Source organism: Rhopalosiphum maidis, chromosome 3, assembly GCF_003676215.2.
Source record: "Rhopalosiphum maidis isolate BTI-1 chromosome 3, ASM367621v3, whole genome shotgun sequence".
Lineage (NCBI taxonomy): Eukaryota > Metazoa > Arthropoda > Insecta > Hemiptera > Aphididae > Rhopalosiphum > Rhopalosiphum maidis.
The window spans coordinates 12,931,167-12,953,252 of NC_040879.1; the positions used below are offsets into that span (position 1 = coordinate 12,931,167).

The 22,086-nt window shown below is 30.5% G+C and overlaps 1 protein-coding gene across 1 annotated transcript in view; it reads left to right on the forward strand.

Annotated features, from left to right (window-relative positions):
- The first annotated feature begins 5,878 nt into the window (after positions 1-5,878).
- LOC113559771 (tyrosine-protein kinase transmembrane receptor Ror-like) overlaps positions 5,879-22,086 on the forward strand; it is a 46,901-nt gene continuing 30,693 nt past the window's right edge. The window contains exon 1 of the mRNA XM_026965519.1: positions 5,879-6,133. Coding sequence (XP_026821320.1) covers positions 6,100-6,133 — 34 coding nt within the window. The 5' untranslated portion in view covers positions 5,879-6,099. The remainder of the gene's footprint in view (positions 6,134-22,086) is intronic.

Consider the following 22,086-nt stretch of genomic DNA (forward strand, 5'->3'; position numbering starts at 1 on the left):
TTAGGTTCCGATAACCTTTACGAAAACGATTCAGGACCATTTTAGTTATTAATTAATATTTTGAACGATATATAATAATAATATTCTTTTTACCATTCGTCAAACATTCAGCCTTCCGTCATAAATTGCCCGTGCCTTCCAATCTGTTCCCCCTCTTAGCTCTTCATTCTTCACTATATCTTTCCACCAAATTGCTTTTATGACGTAATATTATTATTGACCTATTTTATTATGTTTTTAGTCTTCGCGGGACAGAAAATGATCGCTCACATACAGTACGAGATATTGTTACATTGTGTTATCATAAGAATGTGTTTATATAAAAATATTTTTGTTTTTGTTTGGGCTTAAACATATGTGATTGCACAATCACAGCAGGGTAGTCGTAATAAATCATATAATATATTGGTAGGTTAGCTATTTAATTTCCATCGGAGAGGGGAAGGGAGGGGAGGGACGACCACCCAAAAAACCACCATATTTTCCGATTTTCGACTATGATATTATATTATATTGTTCTGTCGAGGAACCGCGCGTATATAAGTACGGAACAACACATGTTAGTTGCATATCGGAACCGCCTGTGAGCCATTACAAATATCGATAGTTGAATAAGATAAGATAATTTTCGATAACGAGAAACAACCGATACATTTATTGACCATAATATTATCATCTATAGCCATTACTCATGGTTAAAATATGGTTGACACACAAAAAATGTGTATGTACATTTTGTAGATATTTTATTTTAACTGATATTGAATTTCCAAACAAAATATGAATTAATGTGTCTTTTTTTATGATTTTATTGCAGCGGAGAACCTATGCGATTCCACAACGGCCTATGGCGTAGTAGATAAGTACGGTTTAAAGTGTAAAGAACAATTTTCGATAATATTCCGTAGTACAAATTATGTAGGTACTCGAACGATTAAAATTAGTTTTATAAAAATTGAGTCTGAGTTATTATTGTGGACAAAGGTTATTAATAATTTATCACGTTTAACTTGAGTACTAATAGTTGTTATATTAATGGTAGTTACATCGCTGGTTTTTGAATCGACTTAACTTAATCCAGTTTATTATTAAATAAAATTATTTGCTTATCCTACCTCGATATAATATGTATAGTATGACTGATGGTCTCAAGAAATGATTCGTTTAATATATAATGAGTATTCGGCATTATGTAAAGGAATACGCAAGTTTATTGACATACAGTATTATTTTAACATTATAAGTATGAATACCTAATTTGTATAGTATTATGATCTGTTAATAACTATATTATATTTTAATTGATCAATACATCAAAATATTATTTTGTTGAGACGTGATATAATGACGTGTTTGTGTTGTTGCTTGTTGATAACACACCTGCAGCGATATTGTTTTGTAATTGATTCATATAAATATAGAATAATATTAAACAAGTAAAATAAAACTCAATATAATATAATTGCAGAAAATTATATTGTATTTTTTTTTTTACCGTTTTGTATGGTATACTTCTATCAGTTTTATCGAGTTACAGAACATAAAATCATTGATTTTCAATAATTTATACACATATTAATATGCAATATTATATGAGTCACACGTGAACACACGTAGTACAACTTATATGATGTCATAAGTACGGTTAAGATTTATATGTATTTGCGTGTTTTTTTTCTTTAAGTCCAAATTGATTGATTCTCAGATTTGTCTACGATTTGGCTTATTCTCGTTTAAATAGAACCATTTTTTTTTGCATATATTTGCATATTTTGAACATAAAGCACATAATTGCGTACTTATAGATTTTTGAGATTTCGATTTTTTTTGAAATTTTGATAATTTATTGTTAATTTTAAATGGTGTCAATTTCACAAAATCGATAGTTTTTGGTTTATCCGGCGAATTTTCGTAAATATATAGCATAAATACTACCTATTTAATAAATTTTATTTTGATCGAACGACCGATAGAATTAACTACACATTGTTTATCGACGTATAGAGTGAGACAGCACAGAAGTATTTAATTTCATTAGTACGTCGTGTGTTGCGTAAATGTGCGGACACTTATACTTAATAATTTCAGTGGTTTTAATAACAATATCAGTTTTATAAAATGACGAAAGTTCAAAGTGAAAGTACCGAGTTATGTTAATTAGTTGAAGAATTTTCAGCTGATGTTTTTAAAAAGATGGTAAAATACTATATTGTATAATTTGTGATCAATCTGTGCCCGTAACAAAACGTTTTCAGGTAGTATAGCAGTTAAATGGCAATCGATCAAAAAGTCCGGGGACAAAAAGTCCGTTTTAAAAAAAGTTGATCAAAAAGTCCGGATTATTCAGTTTTTATAGTCGGACGAAAAGTCCGAAAATACAAAAATATATTCTATATAATTAATATTTATTTTAAAAATTTAAAAATGTTTGTAGACATTATATATTATACACATTATATTATTATATATTTTTTCTATTTTCTTATTTTCATTAATTATAATTACATAAAATATTTTATATTTTCGGACTTTTGTTCAACATCTTTTTAAAACGGATTTTTTGTCCATGGACTTTTTGACCCCGGACTTTTCGTCCGCGATTTAATTTAAATACAAGCAAGCCAAGTCTACGACTCATAAGCATATATTACAATATAATATAAATTATGTACTATGTACAAATAATAAAGGTATACGTATATTATATTATAATGCGATTGCGCGATATGATTTATTTTTTAATGTATTTAAATCGGTTTTTATTGATTTTAGTGATTTTTTTTAAACATCTAAAGTATGGACGCTTTCATAGTTTTGTTATATTCGTGAATTACTTTTTAATATATCATGCCATAACGACGTCAACGCGAAATATTTTTAAAGCGGTATGCAGATAAGTTTATTTCTGGTATGTTTAAAATGCATATTTCACAAATTATTTATGTGTAGTACATAGGCATTTTGAAAAAAACGGGGGACCGACAAGATATTCACGTCAACATGCAAGGGTGTTAAAGTTACTAAAAACAATTTATTATTGTTGTTCTTGTTGTTGCACTTGAAGGTATTCTGTGAAAATAATTATTTTTTATAAATATTAATACACATAGTTAAACATATATATTTTATATATAATTAATATATTGTAGGTACCTATATGATATTATAATACGATTAGATAAAGAAATTTGTGGCAAAAACTTTTATTCAAAGACGTACTTTTTAATTAATTTTTACGGTATACCGACCGTGATGGTAAAGAAATTTCAAATTAGGTATAAAAATATTTCCTTCAATATTTTTATTTTAAGTTTCTATAAAATACATTTTTCGGCATTCTCGACCTTTGCGTATGTATAATATATATATTTATATGAACCCTTACTTTTACTTATTTATATTCCTACGACCTTTTTTTTTTATAACAAAATATACAATCCTGTAGTCGGATTTATCCCTCAAATATATACTCGTTCACGTTTTGTAATTTACTGAGAATATCGATTTTCGTTGGCTTTTATATTATGTATAGTACGCTCTGTGTTTATTTTTTTAATTTTAGGAAATTTATTTTTATATTTTCATTTTAATAAAATAAGCATTAAACAACTAATACAATGTTTTTTTCTTTTTTTACTATAAATTTGTTTTACATTTTTACTACAAAAAAATAGGTAGTAATAATAACAGTCATAATTATTATTATTAATAACATCATCATTATCATTGTGTAAATTAGTTGAGAGCAAAATATTGAAAAAAAATCTCAAATTTAACGACTCGGCCGACGTTTTTAATGTCGTATTGCATTTATAACCATTATCAACTGCTGACAACTTTATAACATTCGCATTTCAATATGATAATAATTATTACCAAGAATGTTCTCATAAAAACAAAATATTTTTATCGAGAACACTGAAGTAGTTTTCTAATACATGCAAATCCTAAATAATAAATAATATTATATCATAACATTTTATTAGTATTATTATGATTCGACATTGTTTTTCATCATCTAAAACCCATCATTCGCGATTTTACGACATAACGGAGCCTTGGCCACTATATTCTAATAATTATTTACAATCTGCAGGTTGGAGAAAAAAATGAAAATACACACACACACACACACACACACACACACACACACACACAACAGACGAATACAACAATTTTCATTTAGAAGCACGTCATTATACATTCATCTCACGCGTCACGGATCCGCTAACACTCACATATGATTATTAATTAGCCGGAACGCCTATGTTTGAGGATTCGGAGTTCCGAGGGTAGGGCGAAATAATAATAATAAAAAAAAAAAAAAAACCTAAAACAATCAACCCCAAGACACTCCTATATCGCTCAAACGCCTCTGCAATTATATATACAATATTATCGTTATATATTATATACATTTAGTCGCATCGTATATAATCCGGCGGGGGCGGTGAGTTATGTGATGGGTAAATGTGTATACTGTACACATATATATTATAAGAAACGCGCAGAAGCTGAGGTGCGATATTAAAACACTACGAGTGTATAGTATATTATAGATGTTGCGAGGACTTATGAGAAGACGCTATGTACCCGCGCAGTGTGTTGTCCCCGGATAATATGGCAAATTTGGTTTTGGCAAAACTGTCGTTCACACAATAATAGGTGTATCGTTGCTATATCGTGCGTCACACTCGGAATTCGCTCGAAAATGAAAATACCTTGACAAAAAAAAAAAAAAAGCGACCCTTACGAACAAGGGGATTATGTTTTTACTTCTATGCGTCTGAAGCCAACTCCCGGTGTGTGGTCAACACACTCCACCGTTAAAGCTATACATTGTGGAAACACGCACGCACACACACACACACACAATCGGTCCTGCAGCGTCTTGTGAGTCGGACTCGCAGCACGCAGCAAAGGCGACAGTGTGGGGTTGGGGGTGAGGGGCTGCTGGTGTAGAAAACAGGGGCGGTTGCTGGTGCGGGGCTGGTCGCACGAAACAGCAGGACAGTGTCGTATACAAATGATGGTGGGAACACGGCGATGATGATGATGATAATAATAATAATAATAATAACAATAACAATAATACATGGAAATGCATGTACGGCAGAGGCGGCGTATTGTAAACGCGACGTCGTACACACATACACGCCCCCACCCCCCACCGATGACAGTTATAATCGTCTTGAAAAGGACGACAACTATACACTATACAACATAATACGGTACACGCGTACGTATGTGTATAATAGTGATATACGAAAACGCCATTTGCCGATGATCGATGCGCGCGACTACAGCACCGATTTTATAGGCTCTTCGATCCCGAGCTCTGACACGCGTGGTAGACCGCCACCGATCGCCACTGACGACGTTTCACAGTCCGCGTCAACCGTCCGTGTTCCGCACAGCGTTTTAACATATTATAGTTTTAATATAATATATCATCGCCACCATCGCTATTCCGCGCACAGACGGTGTTGTATCACATACGTTCGCCAGCTCTCCGGATAATATAAAATATAATAACATATACGTATATCTATAGTAATTAAAAATCGAGATAACGCGCGCCCGTTAATAATAAACAACGTATTGCTATCATACGCCGATAAATAAACGATTAACGAAGTAAAAGAAACCGTTTCGGTCGGTCCGGACCGGATCAGTTCGACGTCATCACGCCCGCGACGCGCTACTACTGCTGTAACGCTACGCGACCGACCGAGTTAGCTGTGTGCCGATCGTAGAACGTTTCGAGTTTGTTTTCGCCGTTTTATTTTATTTTATTTTTTCATCTTCATTTTTTTCCACCCTCGTCGCCGCCAATTCGTTTCGATTTTTCTATTTTTTTTTTTCTGTTTTTTTTTTTTGTTTTTTTTATTGTCCGGTTGTCGTCGATTTTCGTTTTCACCGTTCGATTCTCCGCGTGGCCGACGGACGCGCAGTGAAATGCGCCAAGTCCATTTCCACACGGCGATGCAAGTGAAAGGTAAAATCGCACTCCCGATTCTTCAGTAGTCCCTGTATCGCACTGCCATTGTAATTTCGCGTTCGAGCACCAAGAAATCATCGACTCCCGTTCCTGTGACCATGGCTATCAAACGCTACAGGAGATCGACTAGAGGTCAGTATATTCCTAGTCATAATAATATATTATCGTTTACAATAAAATATTATTTTTACTACTTATAGTGTACTATAGTACAGTCCGGTAGGTAGGTATTTTGTTTTTTTATTTTTTTTTGGTCTAGAAATATAAATATTTTTGTGCGTACACCTTCTTTCATAATATTATTTATATTTTTGTTTTTCTTTCCAACCCTCGTGTTTTTAATTTTTTCGTTACACTTAATAATTATGAGCCAATAAAATAAATTTAAATATTTTTTTATACTCCATTATACATTTAGTATATTCCGTACGGACAAATATTTGTTTAATCTGAACGGGCGTCGTATTATAGATAGGCGCTCCGTGAAAAGTTTTGCAAACAAAATTAAATCAATTCCGGTACCTATATGCGCGTTTGTTTGTACTGCTGGGTAAACTATTATGTTATGTCTATATTATCGCGTACGGCAAAATGTAAACTCGCTGTAGGTATATTCAGATATTATTGTTCACTATTAAGCATAACGAATATAAACATACGTCGAATTGACCATTTTCAGATATTATAATATTTATCGATATTGTAGTTTGCTTATATGATAATAGAAACATTTAAAATATTTATAAATATTATTCAATTAAACGCAATCATCTATATGTATAGCATGGTTAAAATTTTGTTTGATATGTCATATATATATGTAAATATTATATATATGTACTCTTATTGACTTAATAGTATACTTCTAATGTCTAATAATTGTGTTACTTATCGAATCGTACGCACTATAATATTGTTATACTTCAGTATTATACGTATATTGAATAAAACATTTCACGTAATCATATTATGATTATTAAGATTTAACACGTTCAATGAGTAAAAAAACGTATAATGTTCCATCATCTATTGATATATGCATTTATTTTACCGACCTACTTAACAGACACAAATTTGTGATTTTTTTTGGTGTTACTATATGTAGCAGTCAGTAATAATATTATTAATAGGTAAATATATAAAATATTAGTCGGGGCAACACTGTTACATGCAGCCCAATATGTATTATACTATACGAACACGGTAGGCATAGGTGTTATTGTAACAGTATGATGTATTGTATTTTGTATGTGCTATATTGTCCGTCGACGCTATCGAGAGATCAGAACCTAACTATAATGTAACAATTTTATTATTGTATTGTGTTTAAAAACGAAAAAAATAAACGGAATCGTACGGGTACAATAGGAAAACAATTTAAATTATGCGATCGATAAATAACAGTGTTGAATATCTACGTGTCCGTGCTACCGGAGAAAAATGTTTCATTTGACAATATAATATTATTAATATTATAATGTATTTGATATGCGATTAATACGATAAAATTGTTATTGAGATCGTAAAAAAAAAATCGTTCGTAAACGTTCATTTAAATATGACAGCGTTGTTTGGACACCCCCTTCCATCAAGCCGTCCGGTTTTGTAAATTATTAACCATATTACTGATTGTATAGTATAATACAGATTGTATATATTTTTTTTCTTTTAATAATAAAAATAAAAAAATATGACAGTAGGCCGAGTAATAGGGATTTTCATTTTACTTGTAACAATAATAATAATTAATAATGATTGGTTACGAGAAATGGCAACGTACGATAAATGAAATATATATCAACACTCCGAATGTCTGACGTTATAACGCAGTCTCATTATTAACATAGTCTTGCCTCACCGTTTAAATCCTTCATCCGTATCGACCGTCTCTTATCAGTATAATATATAATATTGTTATTTTTCGAATTCGAGTGGAAAACAGTGCCTTATCACCGGCCCGTGAACCCGTGCCCTCTGTTGTTATTGTGTTTTATTTTTCAAAACGATGATGACGACGACGACGACGACGAACTTTTAATATTTTTACGGTTTTCTACCGAACCACGCGAACGCGAAGACCATTAAAATGTGGAGTACATCTTTGGTGTATTATTATTATACACACACACACACACACACACATCTAGGTGTATAACGTACATTATAATATTATATTATATGTATTATGTACCTACACGTGTTTTACGGCCGCATAATATCATATTGTTACCGCTGCTACCGACAAAACTATATTGTATATTTTAATGCACAAACGTATACATATACACCATAATAATATTATACATCTGTACAAAGACGCTGCTCGCGTATTGAATAATATATTATAATAATGCCGCGCGGTGCTCGGCGAACGCGTTAATTGGCCTACTTGCTCGGATAGTGAGTATTATTCCCGTACGTTGTTTTCAAGAGTTTTTCGTGTAATTCATCTCTTTTTAACGTTTAGATAAATGCATTTTTTTTTTTTTTTATCATATTTACCCCGTCCACCGATAATATTATTAACCATAGATATAGCTAAGCAACGTGTAAGTGGGTTCATTACCATCAAATGCGTTCATATTATTATTGTTAAATAATACTATTTTAAGATTTTAACACGTCGATCGACCATTCCGATAAGAAAAAAAAAAAAAAATTCATAAATTATCGGGTTCGGGCTGACAGGACTACTGCCGCGCTTATCATTCGACCCCACTACTATCACACATTATTGCCTATTCACATAACTTGTGATTGAATCGTAAGAATATGATGTGCGGCTTGGCGACCCGCACTATTCATATTGTCGACGACATTCGGTCTCCATTGGCCGCTTTTGCACACTCGCTGTACACGACACGTTTCTTTGATTCGGTACGGATGAAAAATACGAATGTATCATTATGTTACGAAGTGAATCGAGTCGATTAAAATTTTGGACATCCTACAATATCGCACGACATGTATACTATATTATCGTGTAGCATTCGAAATAAACATTGCGGCGGTACGACTGTTATTCCAAAAGTGTTTGGATATAATGCTGCACGTCGTTATGTTCAGTGAATAAGTTGGTATACTGTAGTTTTTCACGAGCGTACCTTTTCTGACATTAGCACTTCTACGCAGGTAGGCCAAGACGTATTGCCAATCGAACTGCTGTTGGTAAGTCGGTTATAGCCGTGTAATGTACACGACGACATTATTTTGAAGAGGCGCGCGTGCCCCGTTTTTGATCGAAACACAATGCACACGCACGCTTTATTCGCGATGAATAGAGTCGTCCTTTTATCCATTCTGCCGTGTCGTGTGACCCTGAAATCGACGCCGAGCGAACGGGACACGCACCTACCGGCGTCGTACGTTATGCATACACACTCGGGGGTGTCTTCGCGTGTATAGGTAGACGACGACGAATACAATGTAAACACCCCGAACACAACAACGCTACGGCTTTGACAAGGAAAAAAAAAATGTGCATCCATGAAACCATTGTGCACACCACAATGTCACAACGATCGTATCTAACGGACGCCGATTAAACCACCATGCGACGCTTGTGGTTGGTTATTGTGAACGGCCGCGCGCGCCGAGTAGAAATATTTTAATGGTGATATAACGAGCAAATAATTTCTTTGGCATTTTTCGTATCCAATTTAGCCGTACCATTAAAACGTCGTCGACATTTTATTCGAACCATATAGACTTTGATTAGATTTCGTCTGTCTCCGCTAAAAACTGTCGAGAACCGCTTGGTGTTGCTCGGCAATAATAATTGTAGCTTTTTTTTTTTCTTCTTCTTCGTCACACACACGCACATAACAATAAGCAGATACGTTTATCACGCGACATCGTTTATTGTAATTGCCTACACATTTTTCGTCGTCGATTAGCGTTTTTGAAATCATAAGACGGCACATCGTTATTACGAATAATAGACTAATCTAGGGTTCAAAGTCGAATTTTTTTTTCATTTCCGGAGCTAAATGTCGCAGAGCGACATCGATCTATGTAACATTATATTTTATGAGTACATATTATTTTTGCGATAAGACTACATTCAATTAATTACTAATGTGTATTGTTAACTGATACATTATTATTATCGTCATCTAAACAAATACAACGTTACAATTATATTATACGAATTGGATAGATCGCATTATGTGATTATACGTAGTAAAATTATACCATCATTTTAGACTTTGATTTCACAAATGACCAACTTAAAATTTTCCCCGTTCTAGATAACCGGGCAATGTTGAGAGAATCTTTTTACATCTCCGTGTACACAACTGTATGTGAGATACATATTAATATTATACTCATCGGTTGTTGCGTAAAAAATCTTCTCTGAATTGGGTTTTACAATTTCAACATTTTGCACAACATGTTGTATACAATTTAAATAGCTATATAATAGCTACATAATATACCACAATTCCGTGGTTTAATAAATTAGGTTGATTAATGATTTAGAGTGTATTCGTTTAGATCACAGATAAGTAGCACATATAAGTAGTCTTATTATACTTATTGTTGAATTATTTATAATTTATATATATAATGATATTTTAACATTGAATTTCTAAAACTAAAATTCATTTTGTAGAAAATATTGAAACGACACTAGTTTTTTGTGCGGTATAGGGGGGTCCCGATTGCCTTCGCTGGGGGTCACTGTGGTCAAAAATAATAAAACACTGATTTACAAAATGAACCTTTCGTTCGAAATTTGGCTTTCCCAACGATATGATACAAAATTATACTTAATTTAGATATTGAGAGAAGGGGGAGGGTCGCGAGACTAAAAATGTTGATAAACGCTGCAGTATAATAATTTAAAGCTCATATTAATTTTATTGAACGATCAATTTTTAATATGCAATTTTTTACATACTAGTAAAAAGTAATAAACCTATGATTAATAATATTTATTGTTTTACTAGTTGTAGTTTTAGTTATATTAGTTATAGTATCATCAATTATATTATTCCATACAGGCATATGGCCACAAATAGGATCCATTAATTTAATTGGTACTTATAGTTACTATATTATATATTTATATAAATATAGTAGGTGTTTAAATGATTATATTTTGTAATAAATTAACAAATACATTTTTAATATTATCTTAAATTAACTATTTTATTGTAGTAGTAATTTGTATTGTTGCTTATTTATTTTAGTTTTTTTTATTTTTAGTATTTTTCCGGGATTAGATTAGGAGAGTATTAGTCATTCAACTAAAAGGTTATTGTTAATACTTTAAATTCAAACGATAGATTTGATTGCTTTAGACTATACAGTTTAAATATAATAATGATTTAATAATCAAATAATATGTACATATATTTTGTGATTTTAATAATAATATAATAGTCCAGTTCTACAACAATCATATCATCAGCTATCTTTTATTTGCGATTTCTATAGAAAGCAATTAATATACTGAAATCGAAAATGTCAAATTCTGTATTATCATTTATCATGTTTATTCAAGACTTTATTTTCTAATCAGTAATTAAGAGAAAATAATTATATTTTTGTTACCGATTAAGTAACAATTCTGCTAGTATATAAATTAAAAAAATAAATTGCTTAAAAATATTATTGAGGTAGCAATATTGTAAAGTCATAACCATTTACATGTCATTAAATTTTAGGAAAAAAAGATTATTATAATAAAAAAAAATACATGGTGCACATTTTAGTTGTTTAAACCGACATTATCATTACTTGATAATTGTTTTTCAGTAATCTTATGGGGCTTATAATGTATGAAACGTCTTTGTAAATACTGCTAAAATTTGTTTTATCGTGTTTTTTTTTGTTGACATAGATACCTTAAAACCTATAAATTCCCACTTAACTATAATTTAACCGAAATTAAGATATATTTAAATTATATATGTATAAAGTTTAATAACTATACGTATATAATATATAGCTACATAAAAAATATTAATATACATATAGGTACGTATAATAGCAATACAAATACAAATTTATAAATATAGTGCTATTAACACGAATTTAAGCTTAAAATTAATAATGTGAAGTAAGTACACGAAAGAAAATTATTGATACTAATATGATGTAATTATGTATAAAATTAAAAATTAATTCAACGGTAAATGTCTAGTTATTGCAATGTCATACTTAAAATTTTTAACGGAGTGTGGAGTAGAGGTATCAGACATTATAACAAAAAAGTTTTTCTAGCTTTTCGCGAATTTCGAATAATGTTTATTATTATTATTGTAACATTAAAAAATCTATATAATTTAATAATTGTACAAAATATTACAATATAATATACGTTTATGAAAAAGCTCGTGTTTTTAAAATTTACATAAAGGCGAATAGGAAACTAACCCTCAACTGTAATAGTTTTAATCCACTGTTAACTAAACCAACTTAAGAATAATATGTGGGTGTGGCAAACTTTTCAAAAATCCTGAAACCAAAAAATAGATAAATATCAAGTGAAGATTTGTTTTTTATATCTCTCGTCTCCCACACCTTATATACTTTACCGAGGTAAACCAAATACAACGAACTATTCAATTGCATTAATAAGCTGCTTGTGTATTGTATTGTCGTTTGATTTTAATTTCTCAAATACTTTTTTAAAAGTTTATTAAACAAACTGTCTTTTAAAACACAATGACTGTTGTTTGCGTGGTAGAACTCACAGACGTAACACAATTCTTATATTAATAGTTAAAATACTAAAATAAAACATTTCTAAGACTCTCGAAAGGTGCACAACATTTAAACTTAAATTAAAAAAAAAATAATATACAGTGTTCTGGGCGGGTAATTAAAAAAAAAACTGCTTACACCTTCTCCGCGCATTCCGCAGTAATGTACCGATCGACAAAGGAAAAAACAGAGCGGTTTTTAAATATTTTTTAATTAGTTTATTTTGTATTTATAATACCTATATACGGACGACGTTTAAATAAATTAGTAATGTATCATTGTCAGAATCTTTCTCGGTTGATTATTCCAACACTTTGATTAATTTTTAGTTATTTTCTACCCCATTATTTTGTTTTCGGGGTGCATTGTAATATCGAGAAAAAAAAAGTAAGCAATAAACATTATTTAATTAGATTTTTAATTTATCGATAAATCGGGCAATAGGAATATAAATATATATGTAATATTATACAATAATCGTTCCAATAGCTATTTATTTTGTTTTTATTAACGGTGTTGGTCCGTATAATATTATATACATTTTAAATTAACCGATTTATATTATAATTATATATATAGGGCACGGGAACACGGTATTATTGTATATATAGTAATAATTCTGGACGGAATAACAAACACGGATAAGAATATTATTACTATTCAAAGAGTTTGGCCGCGGGGCAACTATTAAGACCTCCTTTACGGCTCCGGCGCGTATCGGCGTTTGATGTTTTTACGTTTACAACATTCGTAAGCAATAATCATCGTATTATAACGACTACAGGAAGGTATAACGTTTAGATAGCACTTCGAAAATAATATATTCACTCCAGAGTTGGGCTCACGCGGTCCCTTCGACGCATAGGTATGACGGGCGGTCCGACAGTCGATCGAAAAAATCAGAGAGGGACGTCAGAAGGAACGTCGTCGTGGTCGTCGATCTCGTCCCTCCCGAACGCGGTTAATATATATTATAATAATATTATGACTACATAATATACCTATAACGGGGGTGGGTGTAGGCATTTACATTTTATACGGTTGTCGCCGCGCCGCGCCGTCAAGGGTGAAACCGACCAACTGTGTGTATACACGCGGGCCCGGCAAAGGGGTATTTCGACGAGAAAATATATAATAATAAAACGATATAATAAGAATTTCGTTATATTATTTTTAAAACGGACGTACGACCGTCTACTATAAAAACGGAAACGGATCGTTCGGATGCGCGACAAATTTTATAACGTTTTAGTTTACATTATTTTAATGTATTTTTTTCTCCGCCAATAATCCAGCCAGTGTATGCACACGATAACAACAAATTAACGCCCCGTCATTTTTCATACTTACGCTGATAAGTGCAGCGTGTCGCTCGGAATAAAATTACCTACTTGTTTAAAAATAATATTTCTCTCGTTATAATATTAACGTAACCAAAGCTTATGTAAATATTCGTTCGTATAAACGATATCATTATGATTTAAATATAACACGATTTTGATAATGTACACAATTATTTTGAGTCGCGCAATAACATTTTATTATAATTATTTTTTATTTCACGTTTTAAAATCTAATTATTATTTTAAAATCTATTAACGTCGTTAAATATAAGTATTTTTTTTTTTAATGTTTATTTAGTGTACTTTATTTACATAATTAAACGAAATTATAAATTATTGAGTTTACGAGATTAAATAGTAATAATAATATATAAATAAATTATTAATTTTATCGTTAGGTACAAAATGTCTTTCAACGTTATAGTTCCCTCGAGTAATTTATTTTTTTCTGCTTAATTTTATTATTCGATAAAGTTACCCACAGGAAATCTGACGGTATGTTTTCTAAAGAACAAGGTACACGTCCATGTATTAGTTATGAATAATTAATATAAATTATTAATTTACAATTTAAACAACGCGATAAAAAATGTATTTAAAAAAAAAAAGTTATCCGAAAGATGAAGAATGGTTATATTGGACACTCTGTATAGAGTATAATTATCTGTATTACCTATATATATATATGATACTTGTAAATATATATATATATATATATATTCAATTAAAATACTATTAGTTAAAAATGTGTCCAATAAATTCAATATTGCTGTAGCAAATAATTCGATTAAACTGTTGAATGCTTATGCCCAAATACATTAACAAGTATCAGAGTTCAACAATGTTGATAATTTGTATGAGATCAATATATTAACGACTGTAATAGCGAACATTTTGCAGTTATGATAATATTAGACATTCTCTATTAATACTTATCTATCTAATATGATCTCCGATGAATGAAATAGTTATCGTTTCGCATAAAAAAAAGGAACAAATAAGTTCTATTTCCTTTTATATGTAGGTACATATAAATATAAAGAGAACCGTTATCGTAAACATGATTCATTCCTGGCTCCTGCGGCAAAAAAAAAAAACAGTGTTAATTCACTGATTAATGTGATTTTAACAATTTACAAGGACACTAAGATTTATTGTCGAGCACTCGTTTTGCTTCACTCACCTGTGAGTGAGATTGTGCACTATCAATAATTGTTCTCAGTGGCATTCATAATATTACAAATGATGGAGAAGAGGGGTGGAGATCTCGAGAAAGTGTTAGGTAAATTTTAACATGTTAAAAAAATTAATAAATATTATTTGTACGCACTGAACAGTTTTGAAAAAAAATTAAAATTCAATTTTGTGAAAATATGAGCTAACCGCGGTGCACTACTTGAAATATTTAAAGAGCCAAATTTAGAATTGTTTTCAAATATATGAGCACACCAGTATTTTGCTCCAAAATCCAAGGTAAACAACGAAAGACAATTGCCAACATCAGTAATACCCACAGTCTCATTCTGTCTTTAATTACAGTATTATTTGCAGAAAGACAAAATACGACATCGTTCCCATGAGAAAACAGTAAAACGATACAATTATAGAGATTGATTTTCAAAAAGTTACTGCTTAAGCTGCTTAAAAAAATAAATAATTAATTTGTTTATACTTTAAGGCTTTAGTTGTTAAATAAATAATTAAAAATGGATGTACAATTTCTACAAAATATTATTGTTTCTCTATAAGACGTGTTTCAGATTTAGAATCGTCAACGTGTCTTAATTAACTAAATAATTTCGTTGACTACAAAACAAATAACAACAAAAATGATTTGAAACCGTTCGTAAAATATTTAGGATTGAAGTTTTTTGAAATTTTCATTTTAGATAAAATGCTTTAATTTCCAATGTTAAATTCTTTAAAAAAAAGCTATCATCTATTAATATGATTCAATCGTAAAATATTACAACATATTATATTATATTTTCATGGCTATGAAATAACTGTGCCCATGATAAATTAATAAATAAATACAATAGAAATATTTTTATAGAATACTTACTTATATATTTGCATATTATAATATTATAATACTGTTATAATTTTCTCTTATTACAATAAGTATATTATGATGTTTAGGTATATAATATTATACAGTGCACACGATGAGATTTTAACATTATCATTCTGTTGGATGTATGAGGTGTACGCGACCACGAGTCAGGGGCGTGCCTAGACATTTTTTGTGGGGTGGGGGTCAATAATTTTCCGCATATATTATATTATATTACAAACAACTTTTATTAATAATTTTTTTTTTGGGGGGGGAGGGTCACCCCCCCTAGGCACGCCCCTGCCACGAGTACTGTGATAAGCACGTTCGATATTGGAAATTATAATACGAAACGAAATCAGTGTACACACGCGATCGATACGCCAGTGACATTATATGTGTATTATAGGTACCTATAATATCACCTATGGTATAATAAACAAGCATAATATTTTTTTTTTTTTACTTTGGCATCCCAGTACTCGGCCATATAACGCGGAGACATTATTTTTCGGTTATAAAACGCGAACGAAAACTGCAGTAAAATGTCGAGATCGAACGTGCTTAATCTAAAATCAGTTGAATATTTGCGTAAAATATTAATTGCTATACATAATATATATACTCGTAATTTATCAATACCACGCACGGACGGCAAATCGTTTTTCACCCGAGGCGAAGACGTATCGAATCGGTTTATCAAGTCGATAACGTTATTAATTTGATGGACAGTAAAATAATAGGATTTTGAAAATTTCACCGATAAGCCGCGATTGCACTACAGATATAAACTTAATCAGCTATCAGTGGATCCAGAGTTCGTCAATTTAGACCTTCTCTTTTAATTTTTGTTGACCCCAGTGTCAAATGTTTTGAAAATAAGCAACTTAGCAGATGCGATATGGTTTTTTTCGTTAACTTAATTTTTTTTATTGTACTTTGTATTTTGTTTGATGTACATAAATTATAGACGATTGTCATGATTTGGTAAAAACCAGCGCTTAACTATAATATTTATTACGTTTCATCACGTATTTTCACAATTTTTACTAATTTTCCAAGAACTATGACGAAAACTTAGTATTTGATGAATGTAATTTCCGTTGTTAAAAAGTGCTGAACATAATGCGTTTAGACTTTTTTTTACTTCCCAAACATTTTTCTCAGTAGCTCGAAACGTAAAGAGACGTCACGTAACACCATAATTCAATTGCTATTATATAGGGCAAGCACGTTAGAGATATAAGAACTGAAAGTATAGGTAATAAGGTCAACAACTAATCTGAAGTTAAATGTATTACTAAAATAAGCAAACTACTTGATAAATATTAATGAGGAAATCGAAAATTGTATTGTGCCGGGAAAGACGGTTACCCTTTCAAATCCTCTTTTTTTTTTTTGTAAATACTAAATAGTTACGATCGTGTAGTTTATTCTAAATAGTAGGTACTCAAATAAAAATTTATTTCATGTAATTACATAAAATTATGTTTAAATAAAATTGGAAAAATGTATATATATATATATAGTATTATGTATGTGATTTGTTTGTATAAATAACGAAAAATACGTCCAATGATTGAATGTTTTGGGTTAAAGTTTGAATGAAAAATAAAAGTTGATGTTTTTTATATTCATACTTAGGGTCGGTTATTCTAGGGTCTTCCGTAACAATATTTGTTTAACTCGCTGCAGTGTAGTTTTAAAACCAATCACACAAACAATTATGTTTGAACAACGCATCGGTAATAATAATGATTCATAAATAGTAGGTAAATAGGAGATTGTTATTTGCGCATCTGTAGTCATACCTACTACGGCAGCTGCGCATTCAGTATTAATGATATACTAAAACGTATTACGAGTAAACACGGTATTCCGATGAGCAGCACAATAATATTATTTTATTAATATATCGTACAGAATTTTGCATCATCGCGATAACTTCAATATTATTGTCCAACGTTTAACTGTTCCGGTCGTTAAATATTTTATTGTAAACCGTAATGTATTTATAACAATATACCTACGTGTATAAAAATATTTATAATAGTTACATACTTACGTGTGCGAAATCATATAAACACCTATAACTATATGCAGCCATGTCAGGAAGTTATATAACAATAAATAAGCTGATCGCACGCCCTAAAAGCACCTATACTTTCGTGTAAATATAATGCAATACAATTTTTTGGTACCGAAAGTATAATATTATTATTTATTATACAATACTAAGCATGTCGAAAATATTATAGTGTGTTAAGTTTTACGTATAATTTTATTTTTATACATGTAATAACTAAATAAAACCGTAATACACAATTATTATGGTTGTATATTAAGAAAATTATAAATAATAAAAGTACAATGATATTATACGTTGCAGCAATAACCGCGGTAACGGTCAATAATAAATGTTCGTGATAAAATATCTTATACATAATAATAGCTTGGTCTGTGCATTGTCGTTGTGTACAGTGTAATGTTATATTCGTATGTGTTGCTTAATAATAATGTAATATATCGGAAAAAAGAACTTCGTAGATAATATAAAAAACGATTTACTTTTCCCATTAAAATGGTTCTTTGATAATGTGCGTTTTTTCCTTCACTTCTTTTCTTTTCTCTCTCTCTCTCTCTCTCTTTCTATATATATATATATATTTATAATATAAACGGTAAGAAACCCATACACGACGACCCTGCAAAAGTTTTATACCGTCATCATATATATATATATAATATACATATATTTTATAATATACAGCACGGAAACGAGTGACACGACATAAATGCTTTGAAGTGAGACAAAGTTGAGACATACAGACAATTTTTGAATTGATCTCTAGAAATGTACGGGAACCATACAAAAACCAATGTCCGCGTGTACACCGGACGGGTAGTCGAACAACACGATTTTTACGGAAATGTCTGACAACCTTTTGAAAATCCTATATTCCTCATACATGGTTATATTTTTATAACGTCGTATATGTGTGTAATATCGTTTTTGAAAACATTTTGAAATTGAATATTAAAAATTCGGTTAATAATATCACTATACTATCTGTCGTTTTAGCAAAAAAAAAAAAAAAAAATCAAGTTATGTAAAACTCACAGTCACATGTTTGCTATAGAATCTTGACCGTATTAAATGGGAAATTGCGTTTAAACAAGCTTTTTGTGTCCGGTAATTGTGTTTATTGATTTCATATTATTATAATAACGGTACGAGCAGTGACTATCACAGCCGAGAGTGAAACGAAACTATAATAATAATGGCATAGCCCTACCCAACATGCGGCTAGTTACAGTCATAACCGTACTTTTTAAAATTAATGTATACATTTTTCGACTTAAAAAAGTGTTTTGTTCTTTGAATATATTATTCTATTATAATAATCGTTACATTTTCCCAGCTATTATTTTAAAAGCTATTATTCTTTACAGTGACTAGGAGAGTTCAAGCAATAATTAATGGCACGTTATTTATTCGCAAAATGTACTGGTCTACGAGCAATTAATAATATATGAATTGATAAATTGTTCGTTTTTACATACTTAAATTTAAAAAAAAAATTATATTATTTATTCTTTATATAGACGATTACAATTTTATCGTACGACTGTTATTTTGAAATTGCTTATTCAACAGGAAAAAGCTGATATAATATTATTATCGGTGATAATATAATACACGAGTAATTATCTAGTATATACGTTTAAATAGGTAATACTAAACTTAGTACTTACTTAATAATTATTAATTAGTAAATAATCAACTAATTTAAACTAAACGTCTTTTATAAGACGTTCAATGTTGTACAATGTAGGTACAATATCTGAGTTTAAGTTGAAGTTATTTTTAAAAATCAATTTCAAATGATTGATTTAAGAATGATTTTATTTAATTTCATAAAACAAATAAATATTACTATAAATATTTTTTGTAGCTTCGGGTTGAATAAAATTGTTTTATTCAAGCATCATCACGTCATAATATAAAACAAGTACCTACATTGCGTATATGTTAAGTGAAATCTGATATTTTAGTGTTTCACCTTTGGCGCAATTGAAATCCGAGTAGACGACCAAAAGCACACTTTATTATTATTATTATTATTATTACGAAGATCTTTAAATAAACTATAAAGCTAGGATAATATATGTAGATATGTTCGAATAACATAATGACGGCTTCTGTACCCGATGTTTGGGTAGATTCGTGGATAACCGAAATATTACGCATATATAGTGACATTCGGATTGAGGTTAAGCATGGCTAGATGTCGTGATGGCTATAGGGTCGAGGAAATCGATCGGAGGGAGGTAGAGTCAGTTTTAGTCTCGTAGATATAATAACAAAAATAATAATAATAATAATAATAATAATAATAATATGCTCGAGGCGATAGTCGAATAGTCTGCAGCGGAAAGACAACGTCAACGCAGTGTTCGTATTGCGTGTGTCACTGTGTTTGTGTGATGTAGTGTTTCAAAAGCTTCTCGTTATTTATTATTTTTTTTTTTTTATATAAATACGGCAAGTCTGTAAGTTACAGTACGAATAGGTGGCACTTGTCAGACATTTAATTGGAGCATTCATTTACCGCAGTTTATCAGCTCGTATAAATGAGAGGATTTCAACCCCACACCCCACAACTGCAATATTTCAATGTAATAAAATTACTTTTTTTAAACTTACAATTTTCTCGAACAACATAAAAACCCTACGGCCGTTTATACCTACTTATATTTTTTAGAATTTTATCACATTTTAAATTACCACCATAGATTAATTCCATAATTTTATTAATAGGCGCGTCGATAATATTCGTTGTAACATCCAATTAAATTAATTTTTTTAAACATTTTTACAGGTATCACTAATAAATATAATAATTGTAATGTATTATAAAGTACGATGTAAATGAACACTTGAATTACCTCTCCACGATCTAAAATCGACTACAGTAGCTCTGGCCGCAAACAGTACGTCCTTGGAAAATGTGATTGCAGCAGTGTTAGTAGTGTTACAATGATGGACAATGTTTCTCGGTATAAAGTTCGTGACGATCCGACCTAACGATTATAACATGAAAAACATAAAATTAGAACACGCGCGGGTGTGTGCTCTACACCGACTCTACCCCAAACATAGTCGTATTTGTATACACGTCTAATATTATTGTAATACATAATGTTATGAGTAAAAATAGTTTCCATTATATGCCGTAAACGCGGCTCGTATTGTTATTTATATATTATTGTTGAGCATTTGTGCTATGTGTTAAGACTTTCGGTTTTCAACAAATAGGTATCTATATGATAGTGCTACACGAATCATTGCTAGTCAGAACACGCTCGGCCAAAAAAATGTATTTTTTTTTTCAAATCGGAAAATTGCTCTGTAGATTGCAAATTTTCGAGTGTACTTCGTCATTGAGAAGTTCACTGTAATGGATGTGTCTGTAGACGGTACATCATTGTATACGAAACACGGTTCTGAGCGTAGGTGCTGCAGTATCAGCCTCCTTTTTCCAAGGATATTTTATGATTTATTAATAAATTACTATTTTAATAATACGGTAGGTCAAGTTATAATATTATATCAAAAAATATTATTGTTATCGGCTTATATTATATAATTACAATCCGATATAGAAGTACCGTATAATGGTGTGAATCAGTTAAAGTCGTTAGTTTTTTATATTTTGAAAAATTGCATTGTATATTGAAAATAATAATACACATTACACAAGTATAATACGATAGTGTAATATATATAATATATATGTACATAAAAGTTCAAAGGTTCTACGTCGTAATATTTTGTAATATATTTAATTAATTACAACAATTAACGAAGAAAATAAGAATAACTGAAATCGTTGGAGATAAAAATCGCAGTTTTTCGTTTAAATATTCAATTCTGTCAAAAAGTGTACTTTGATAAAACGAAAAAATTG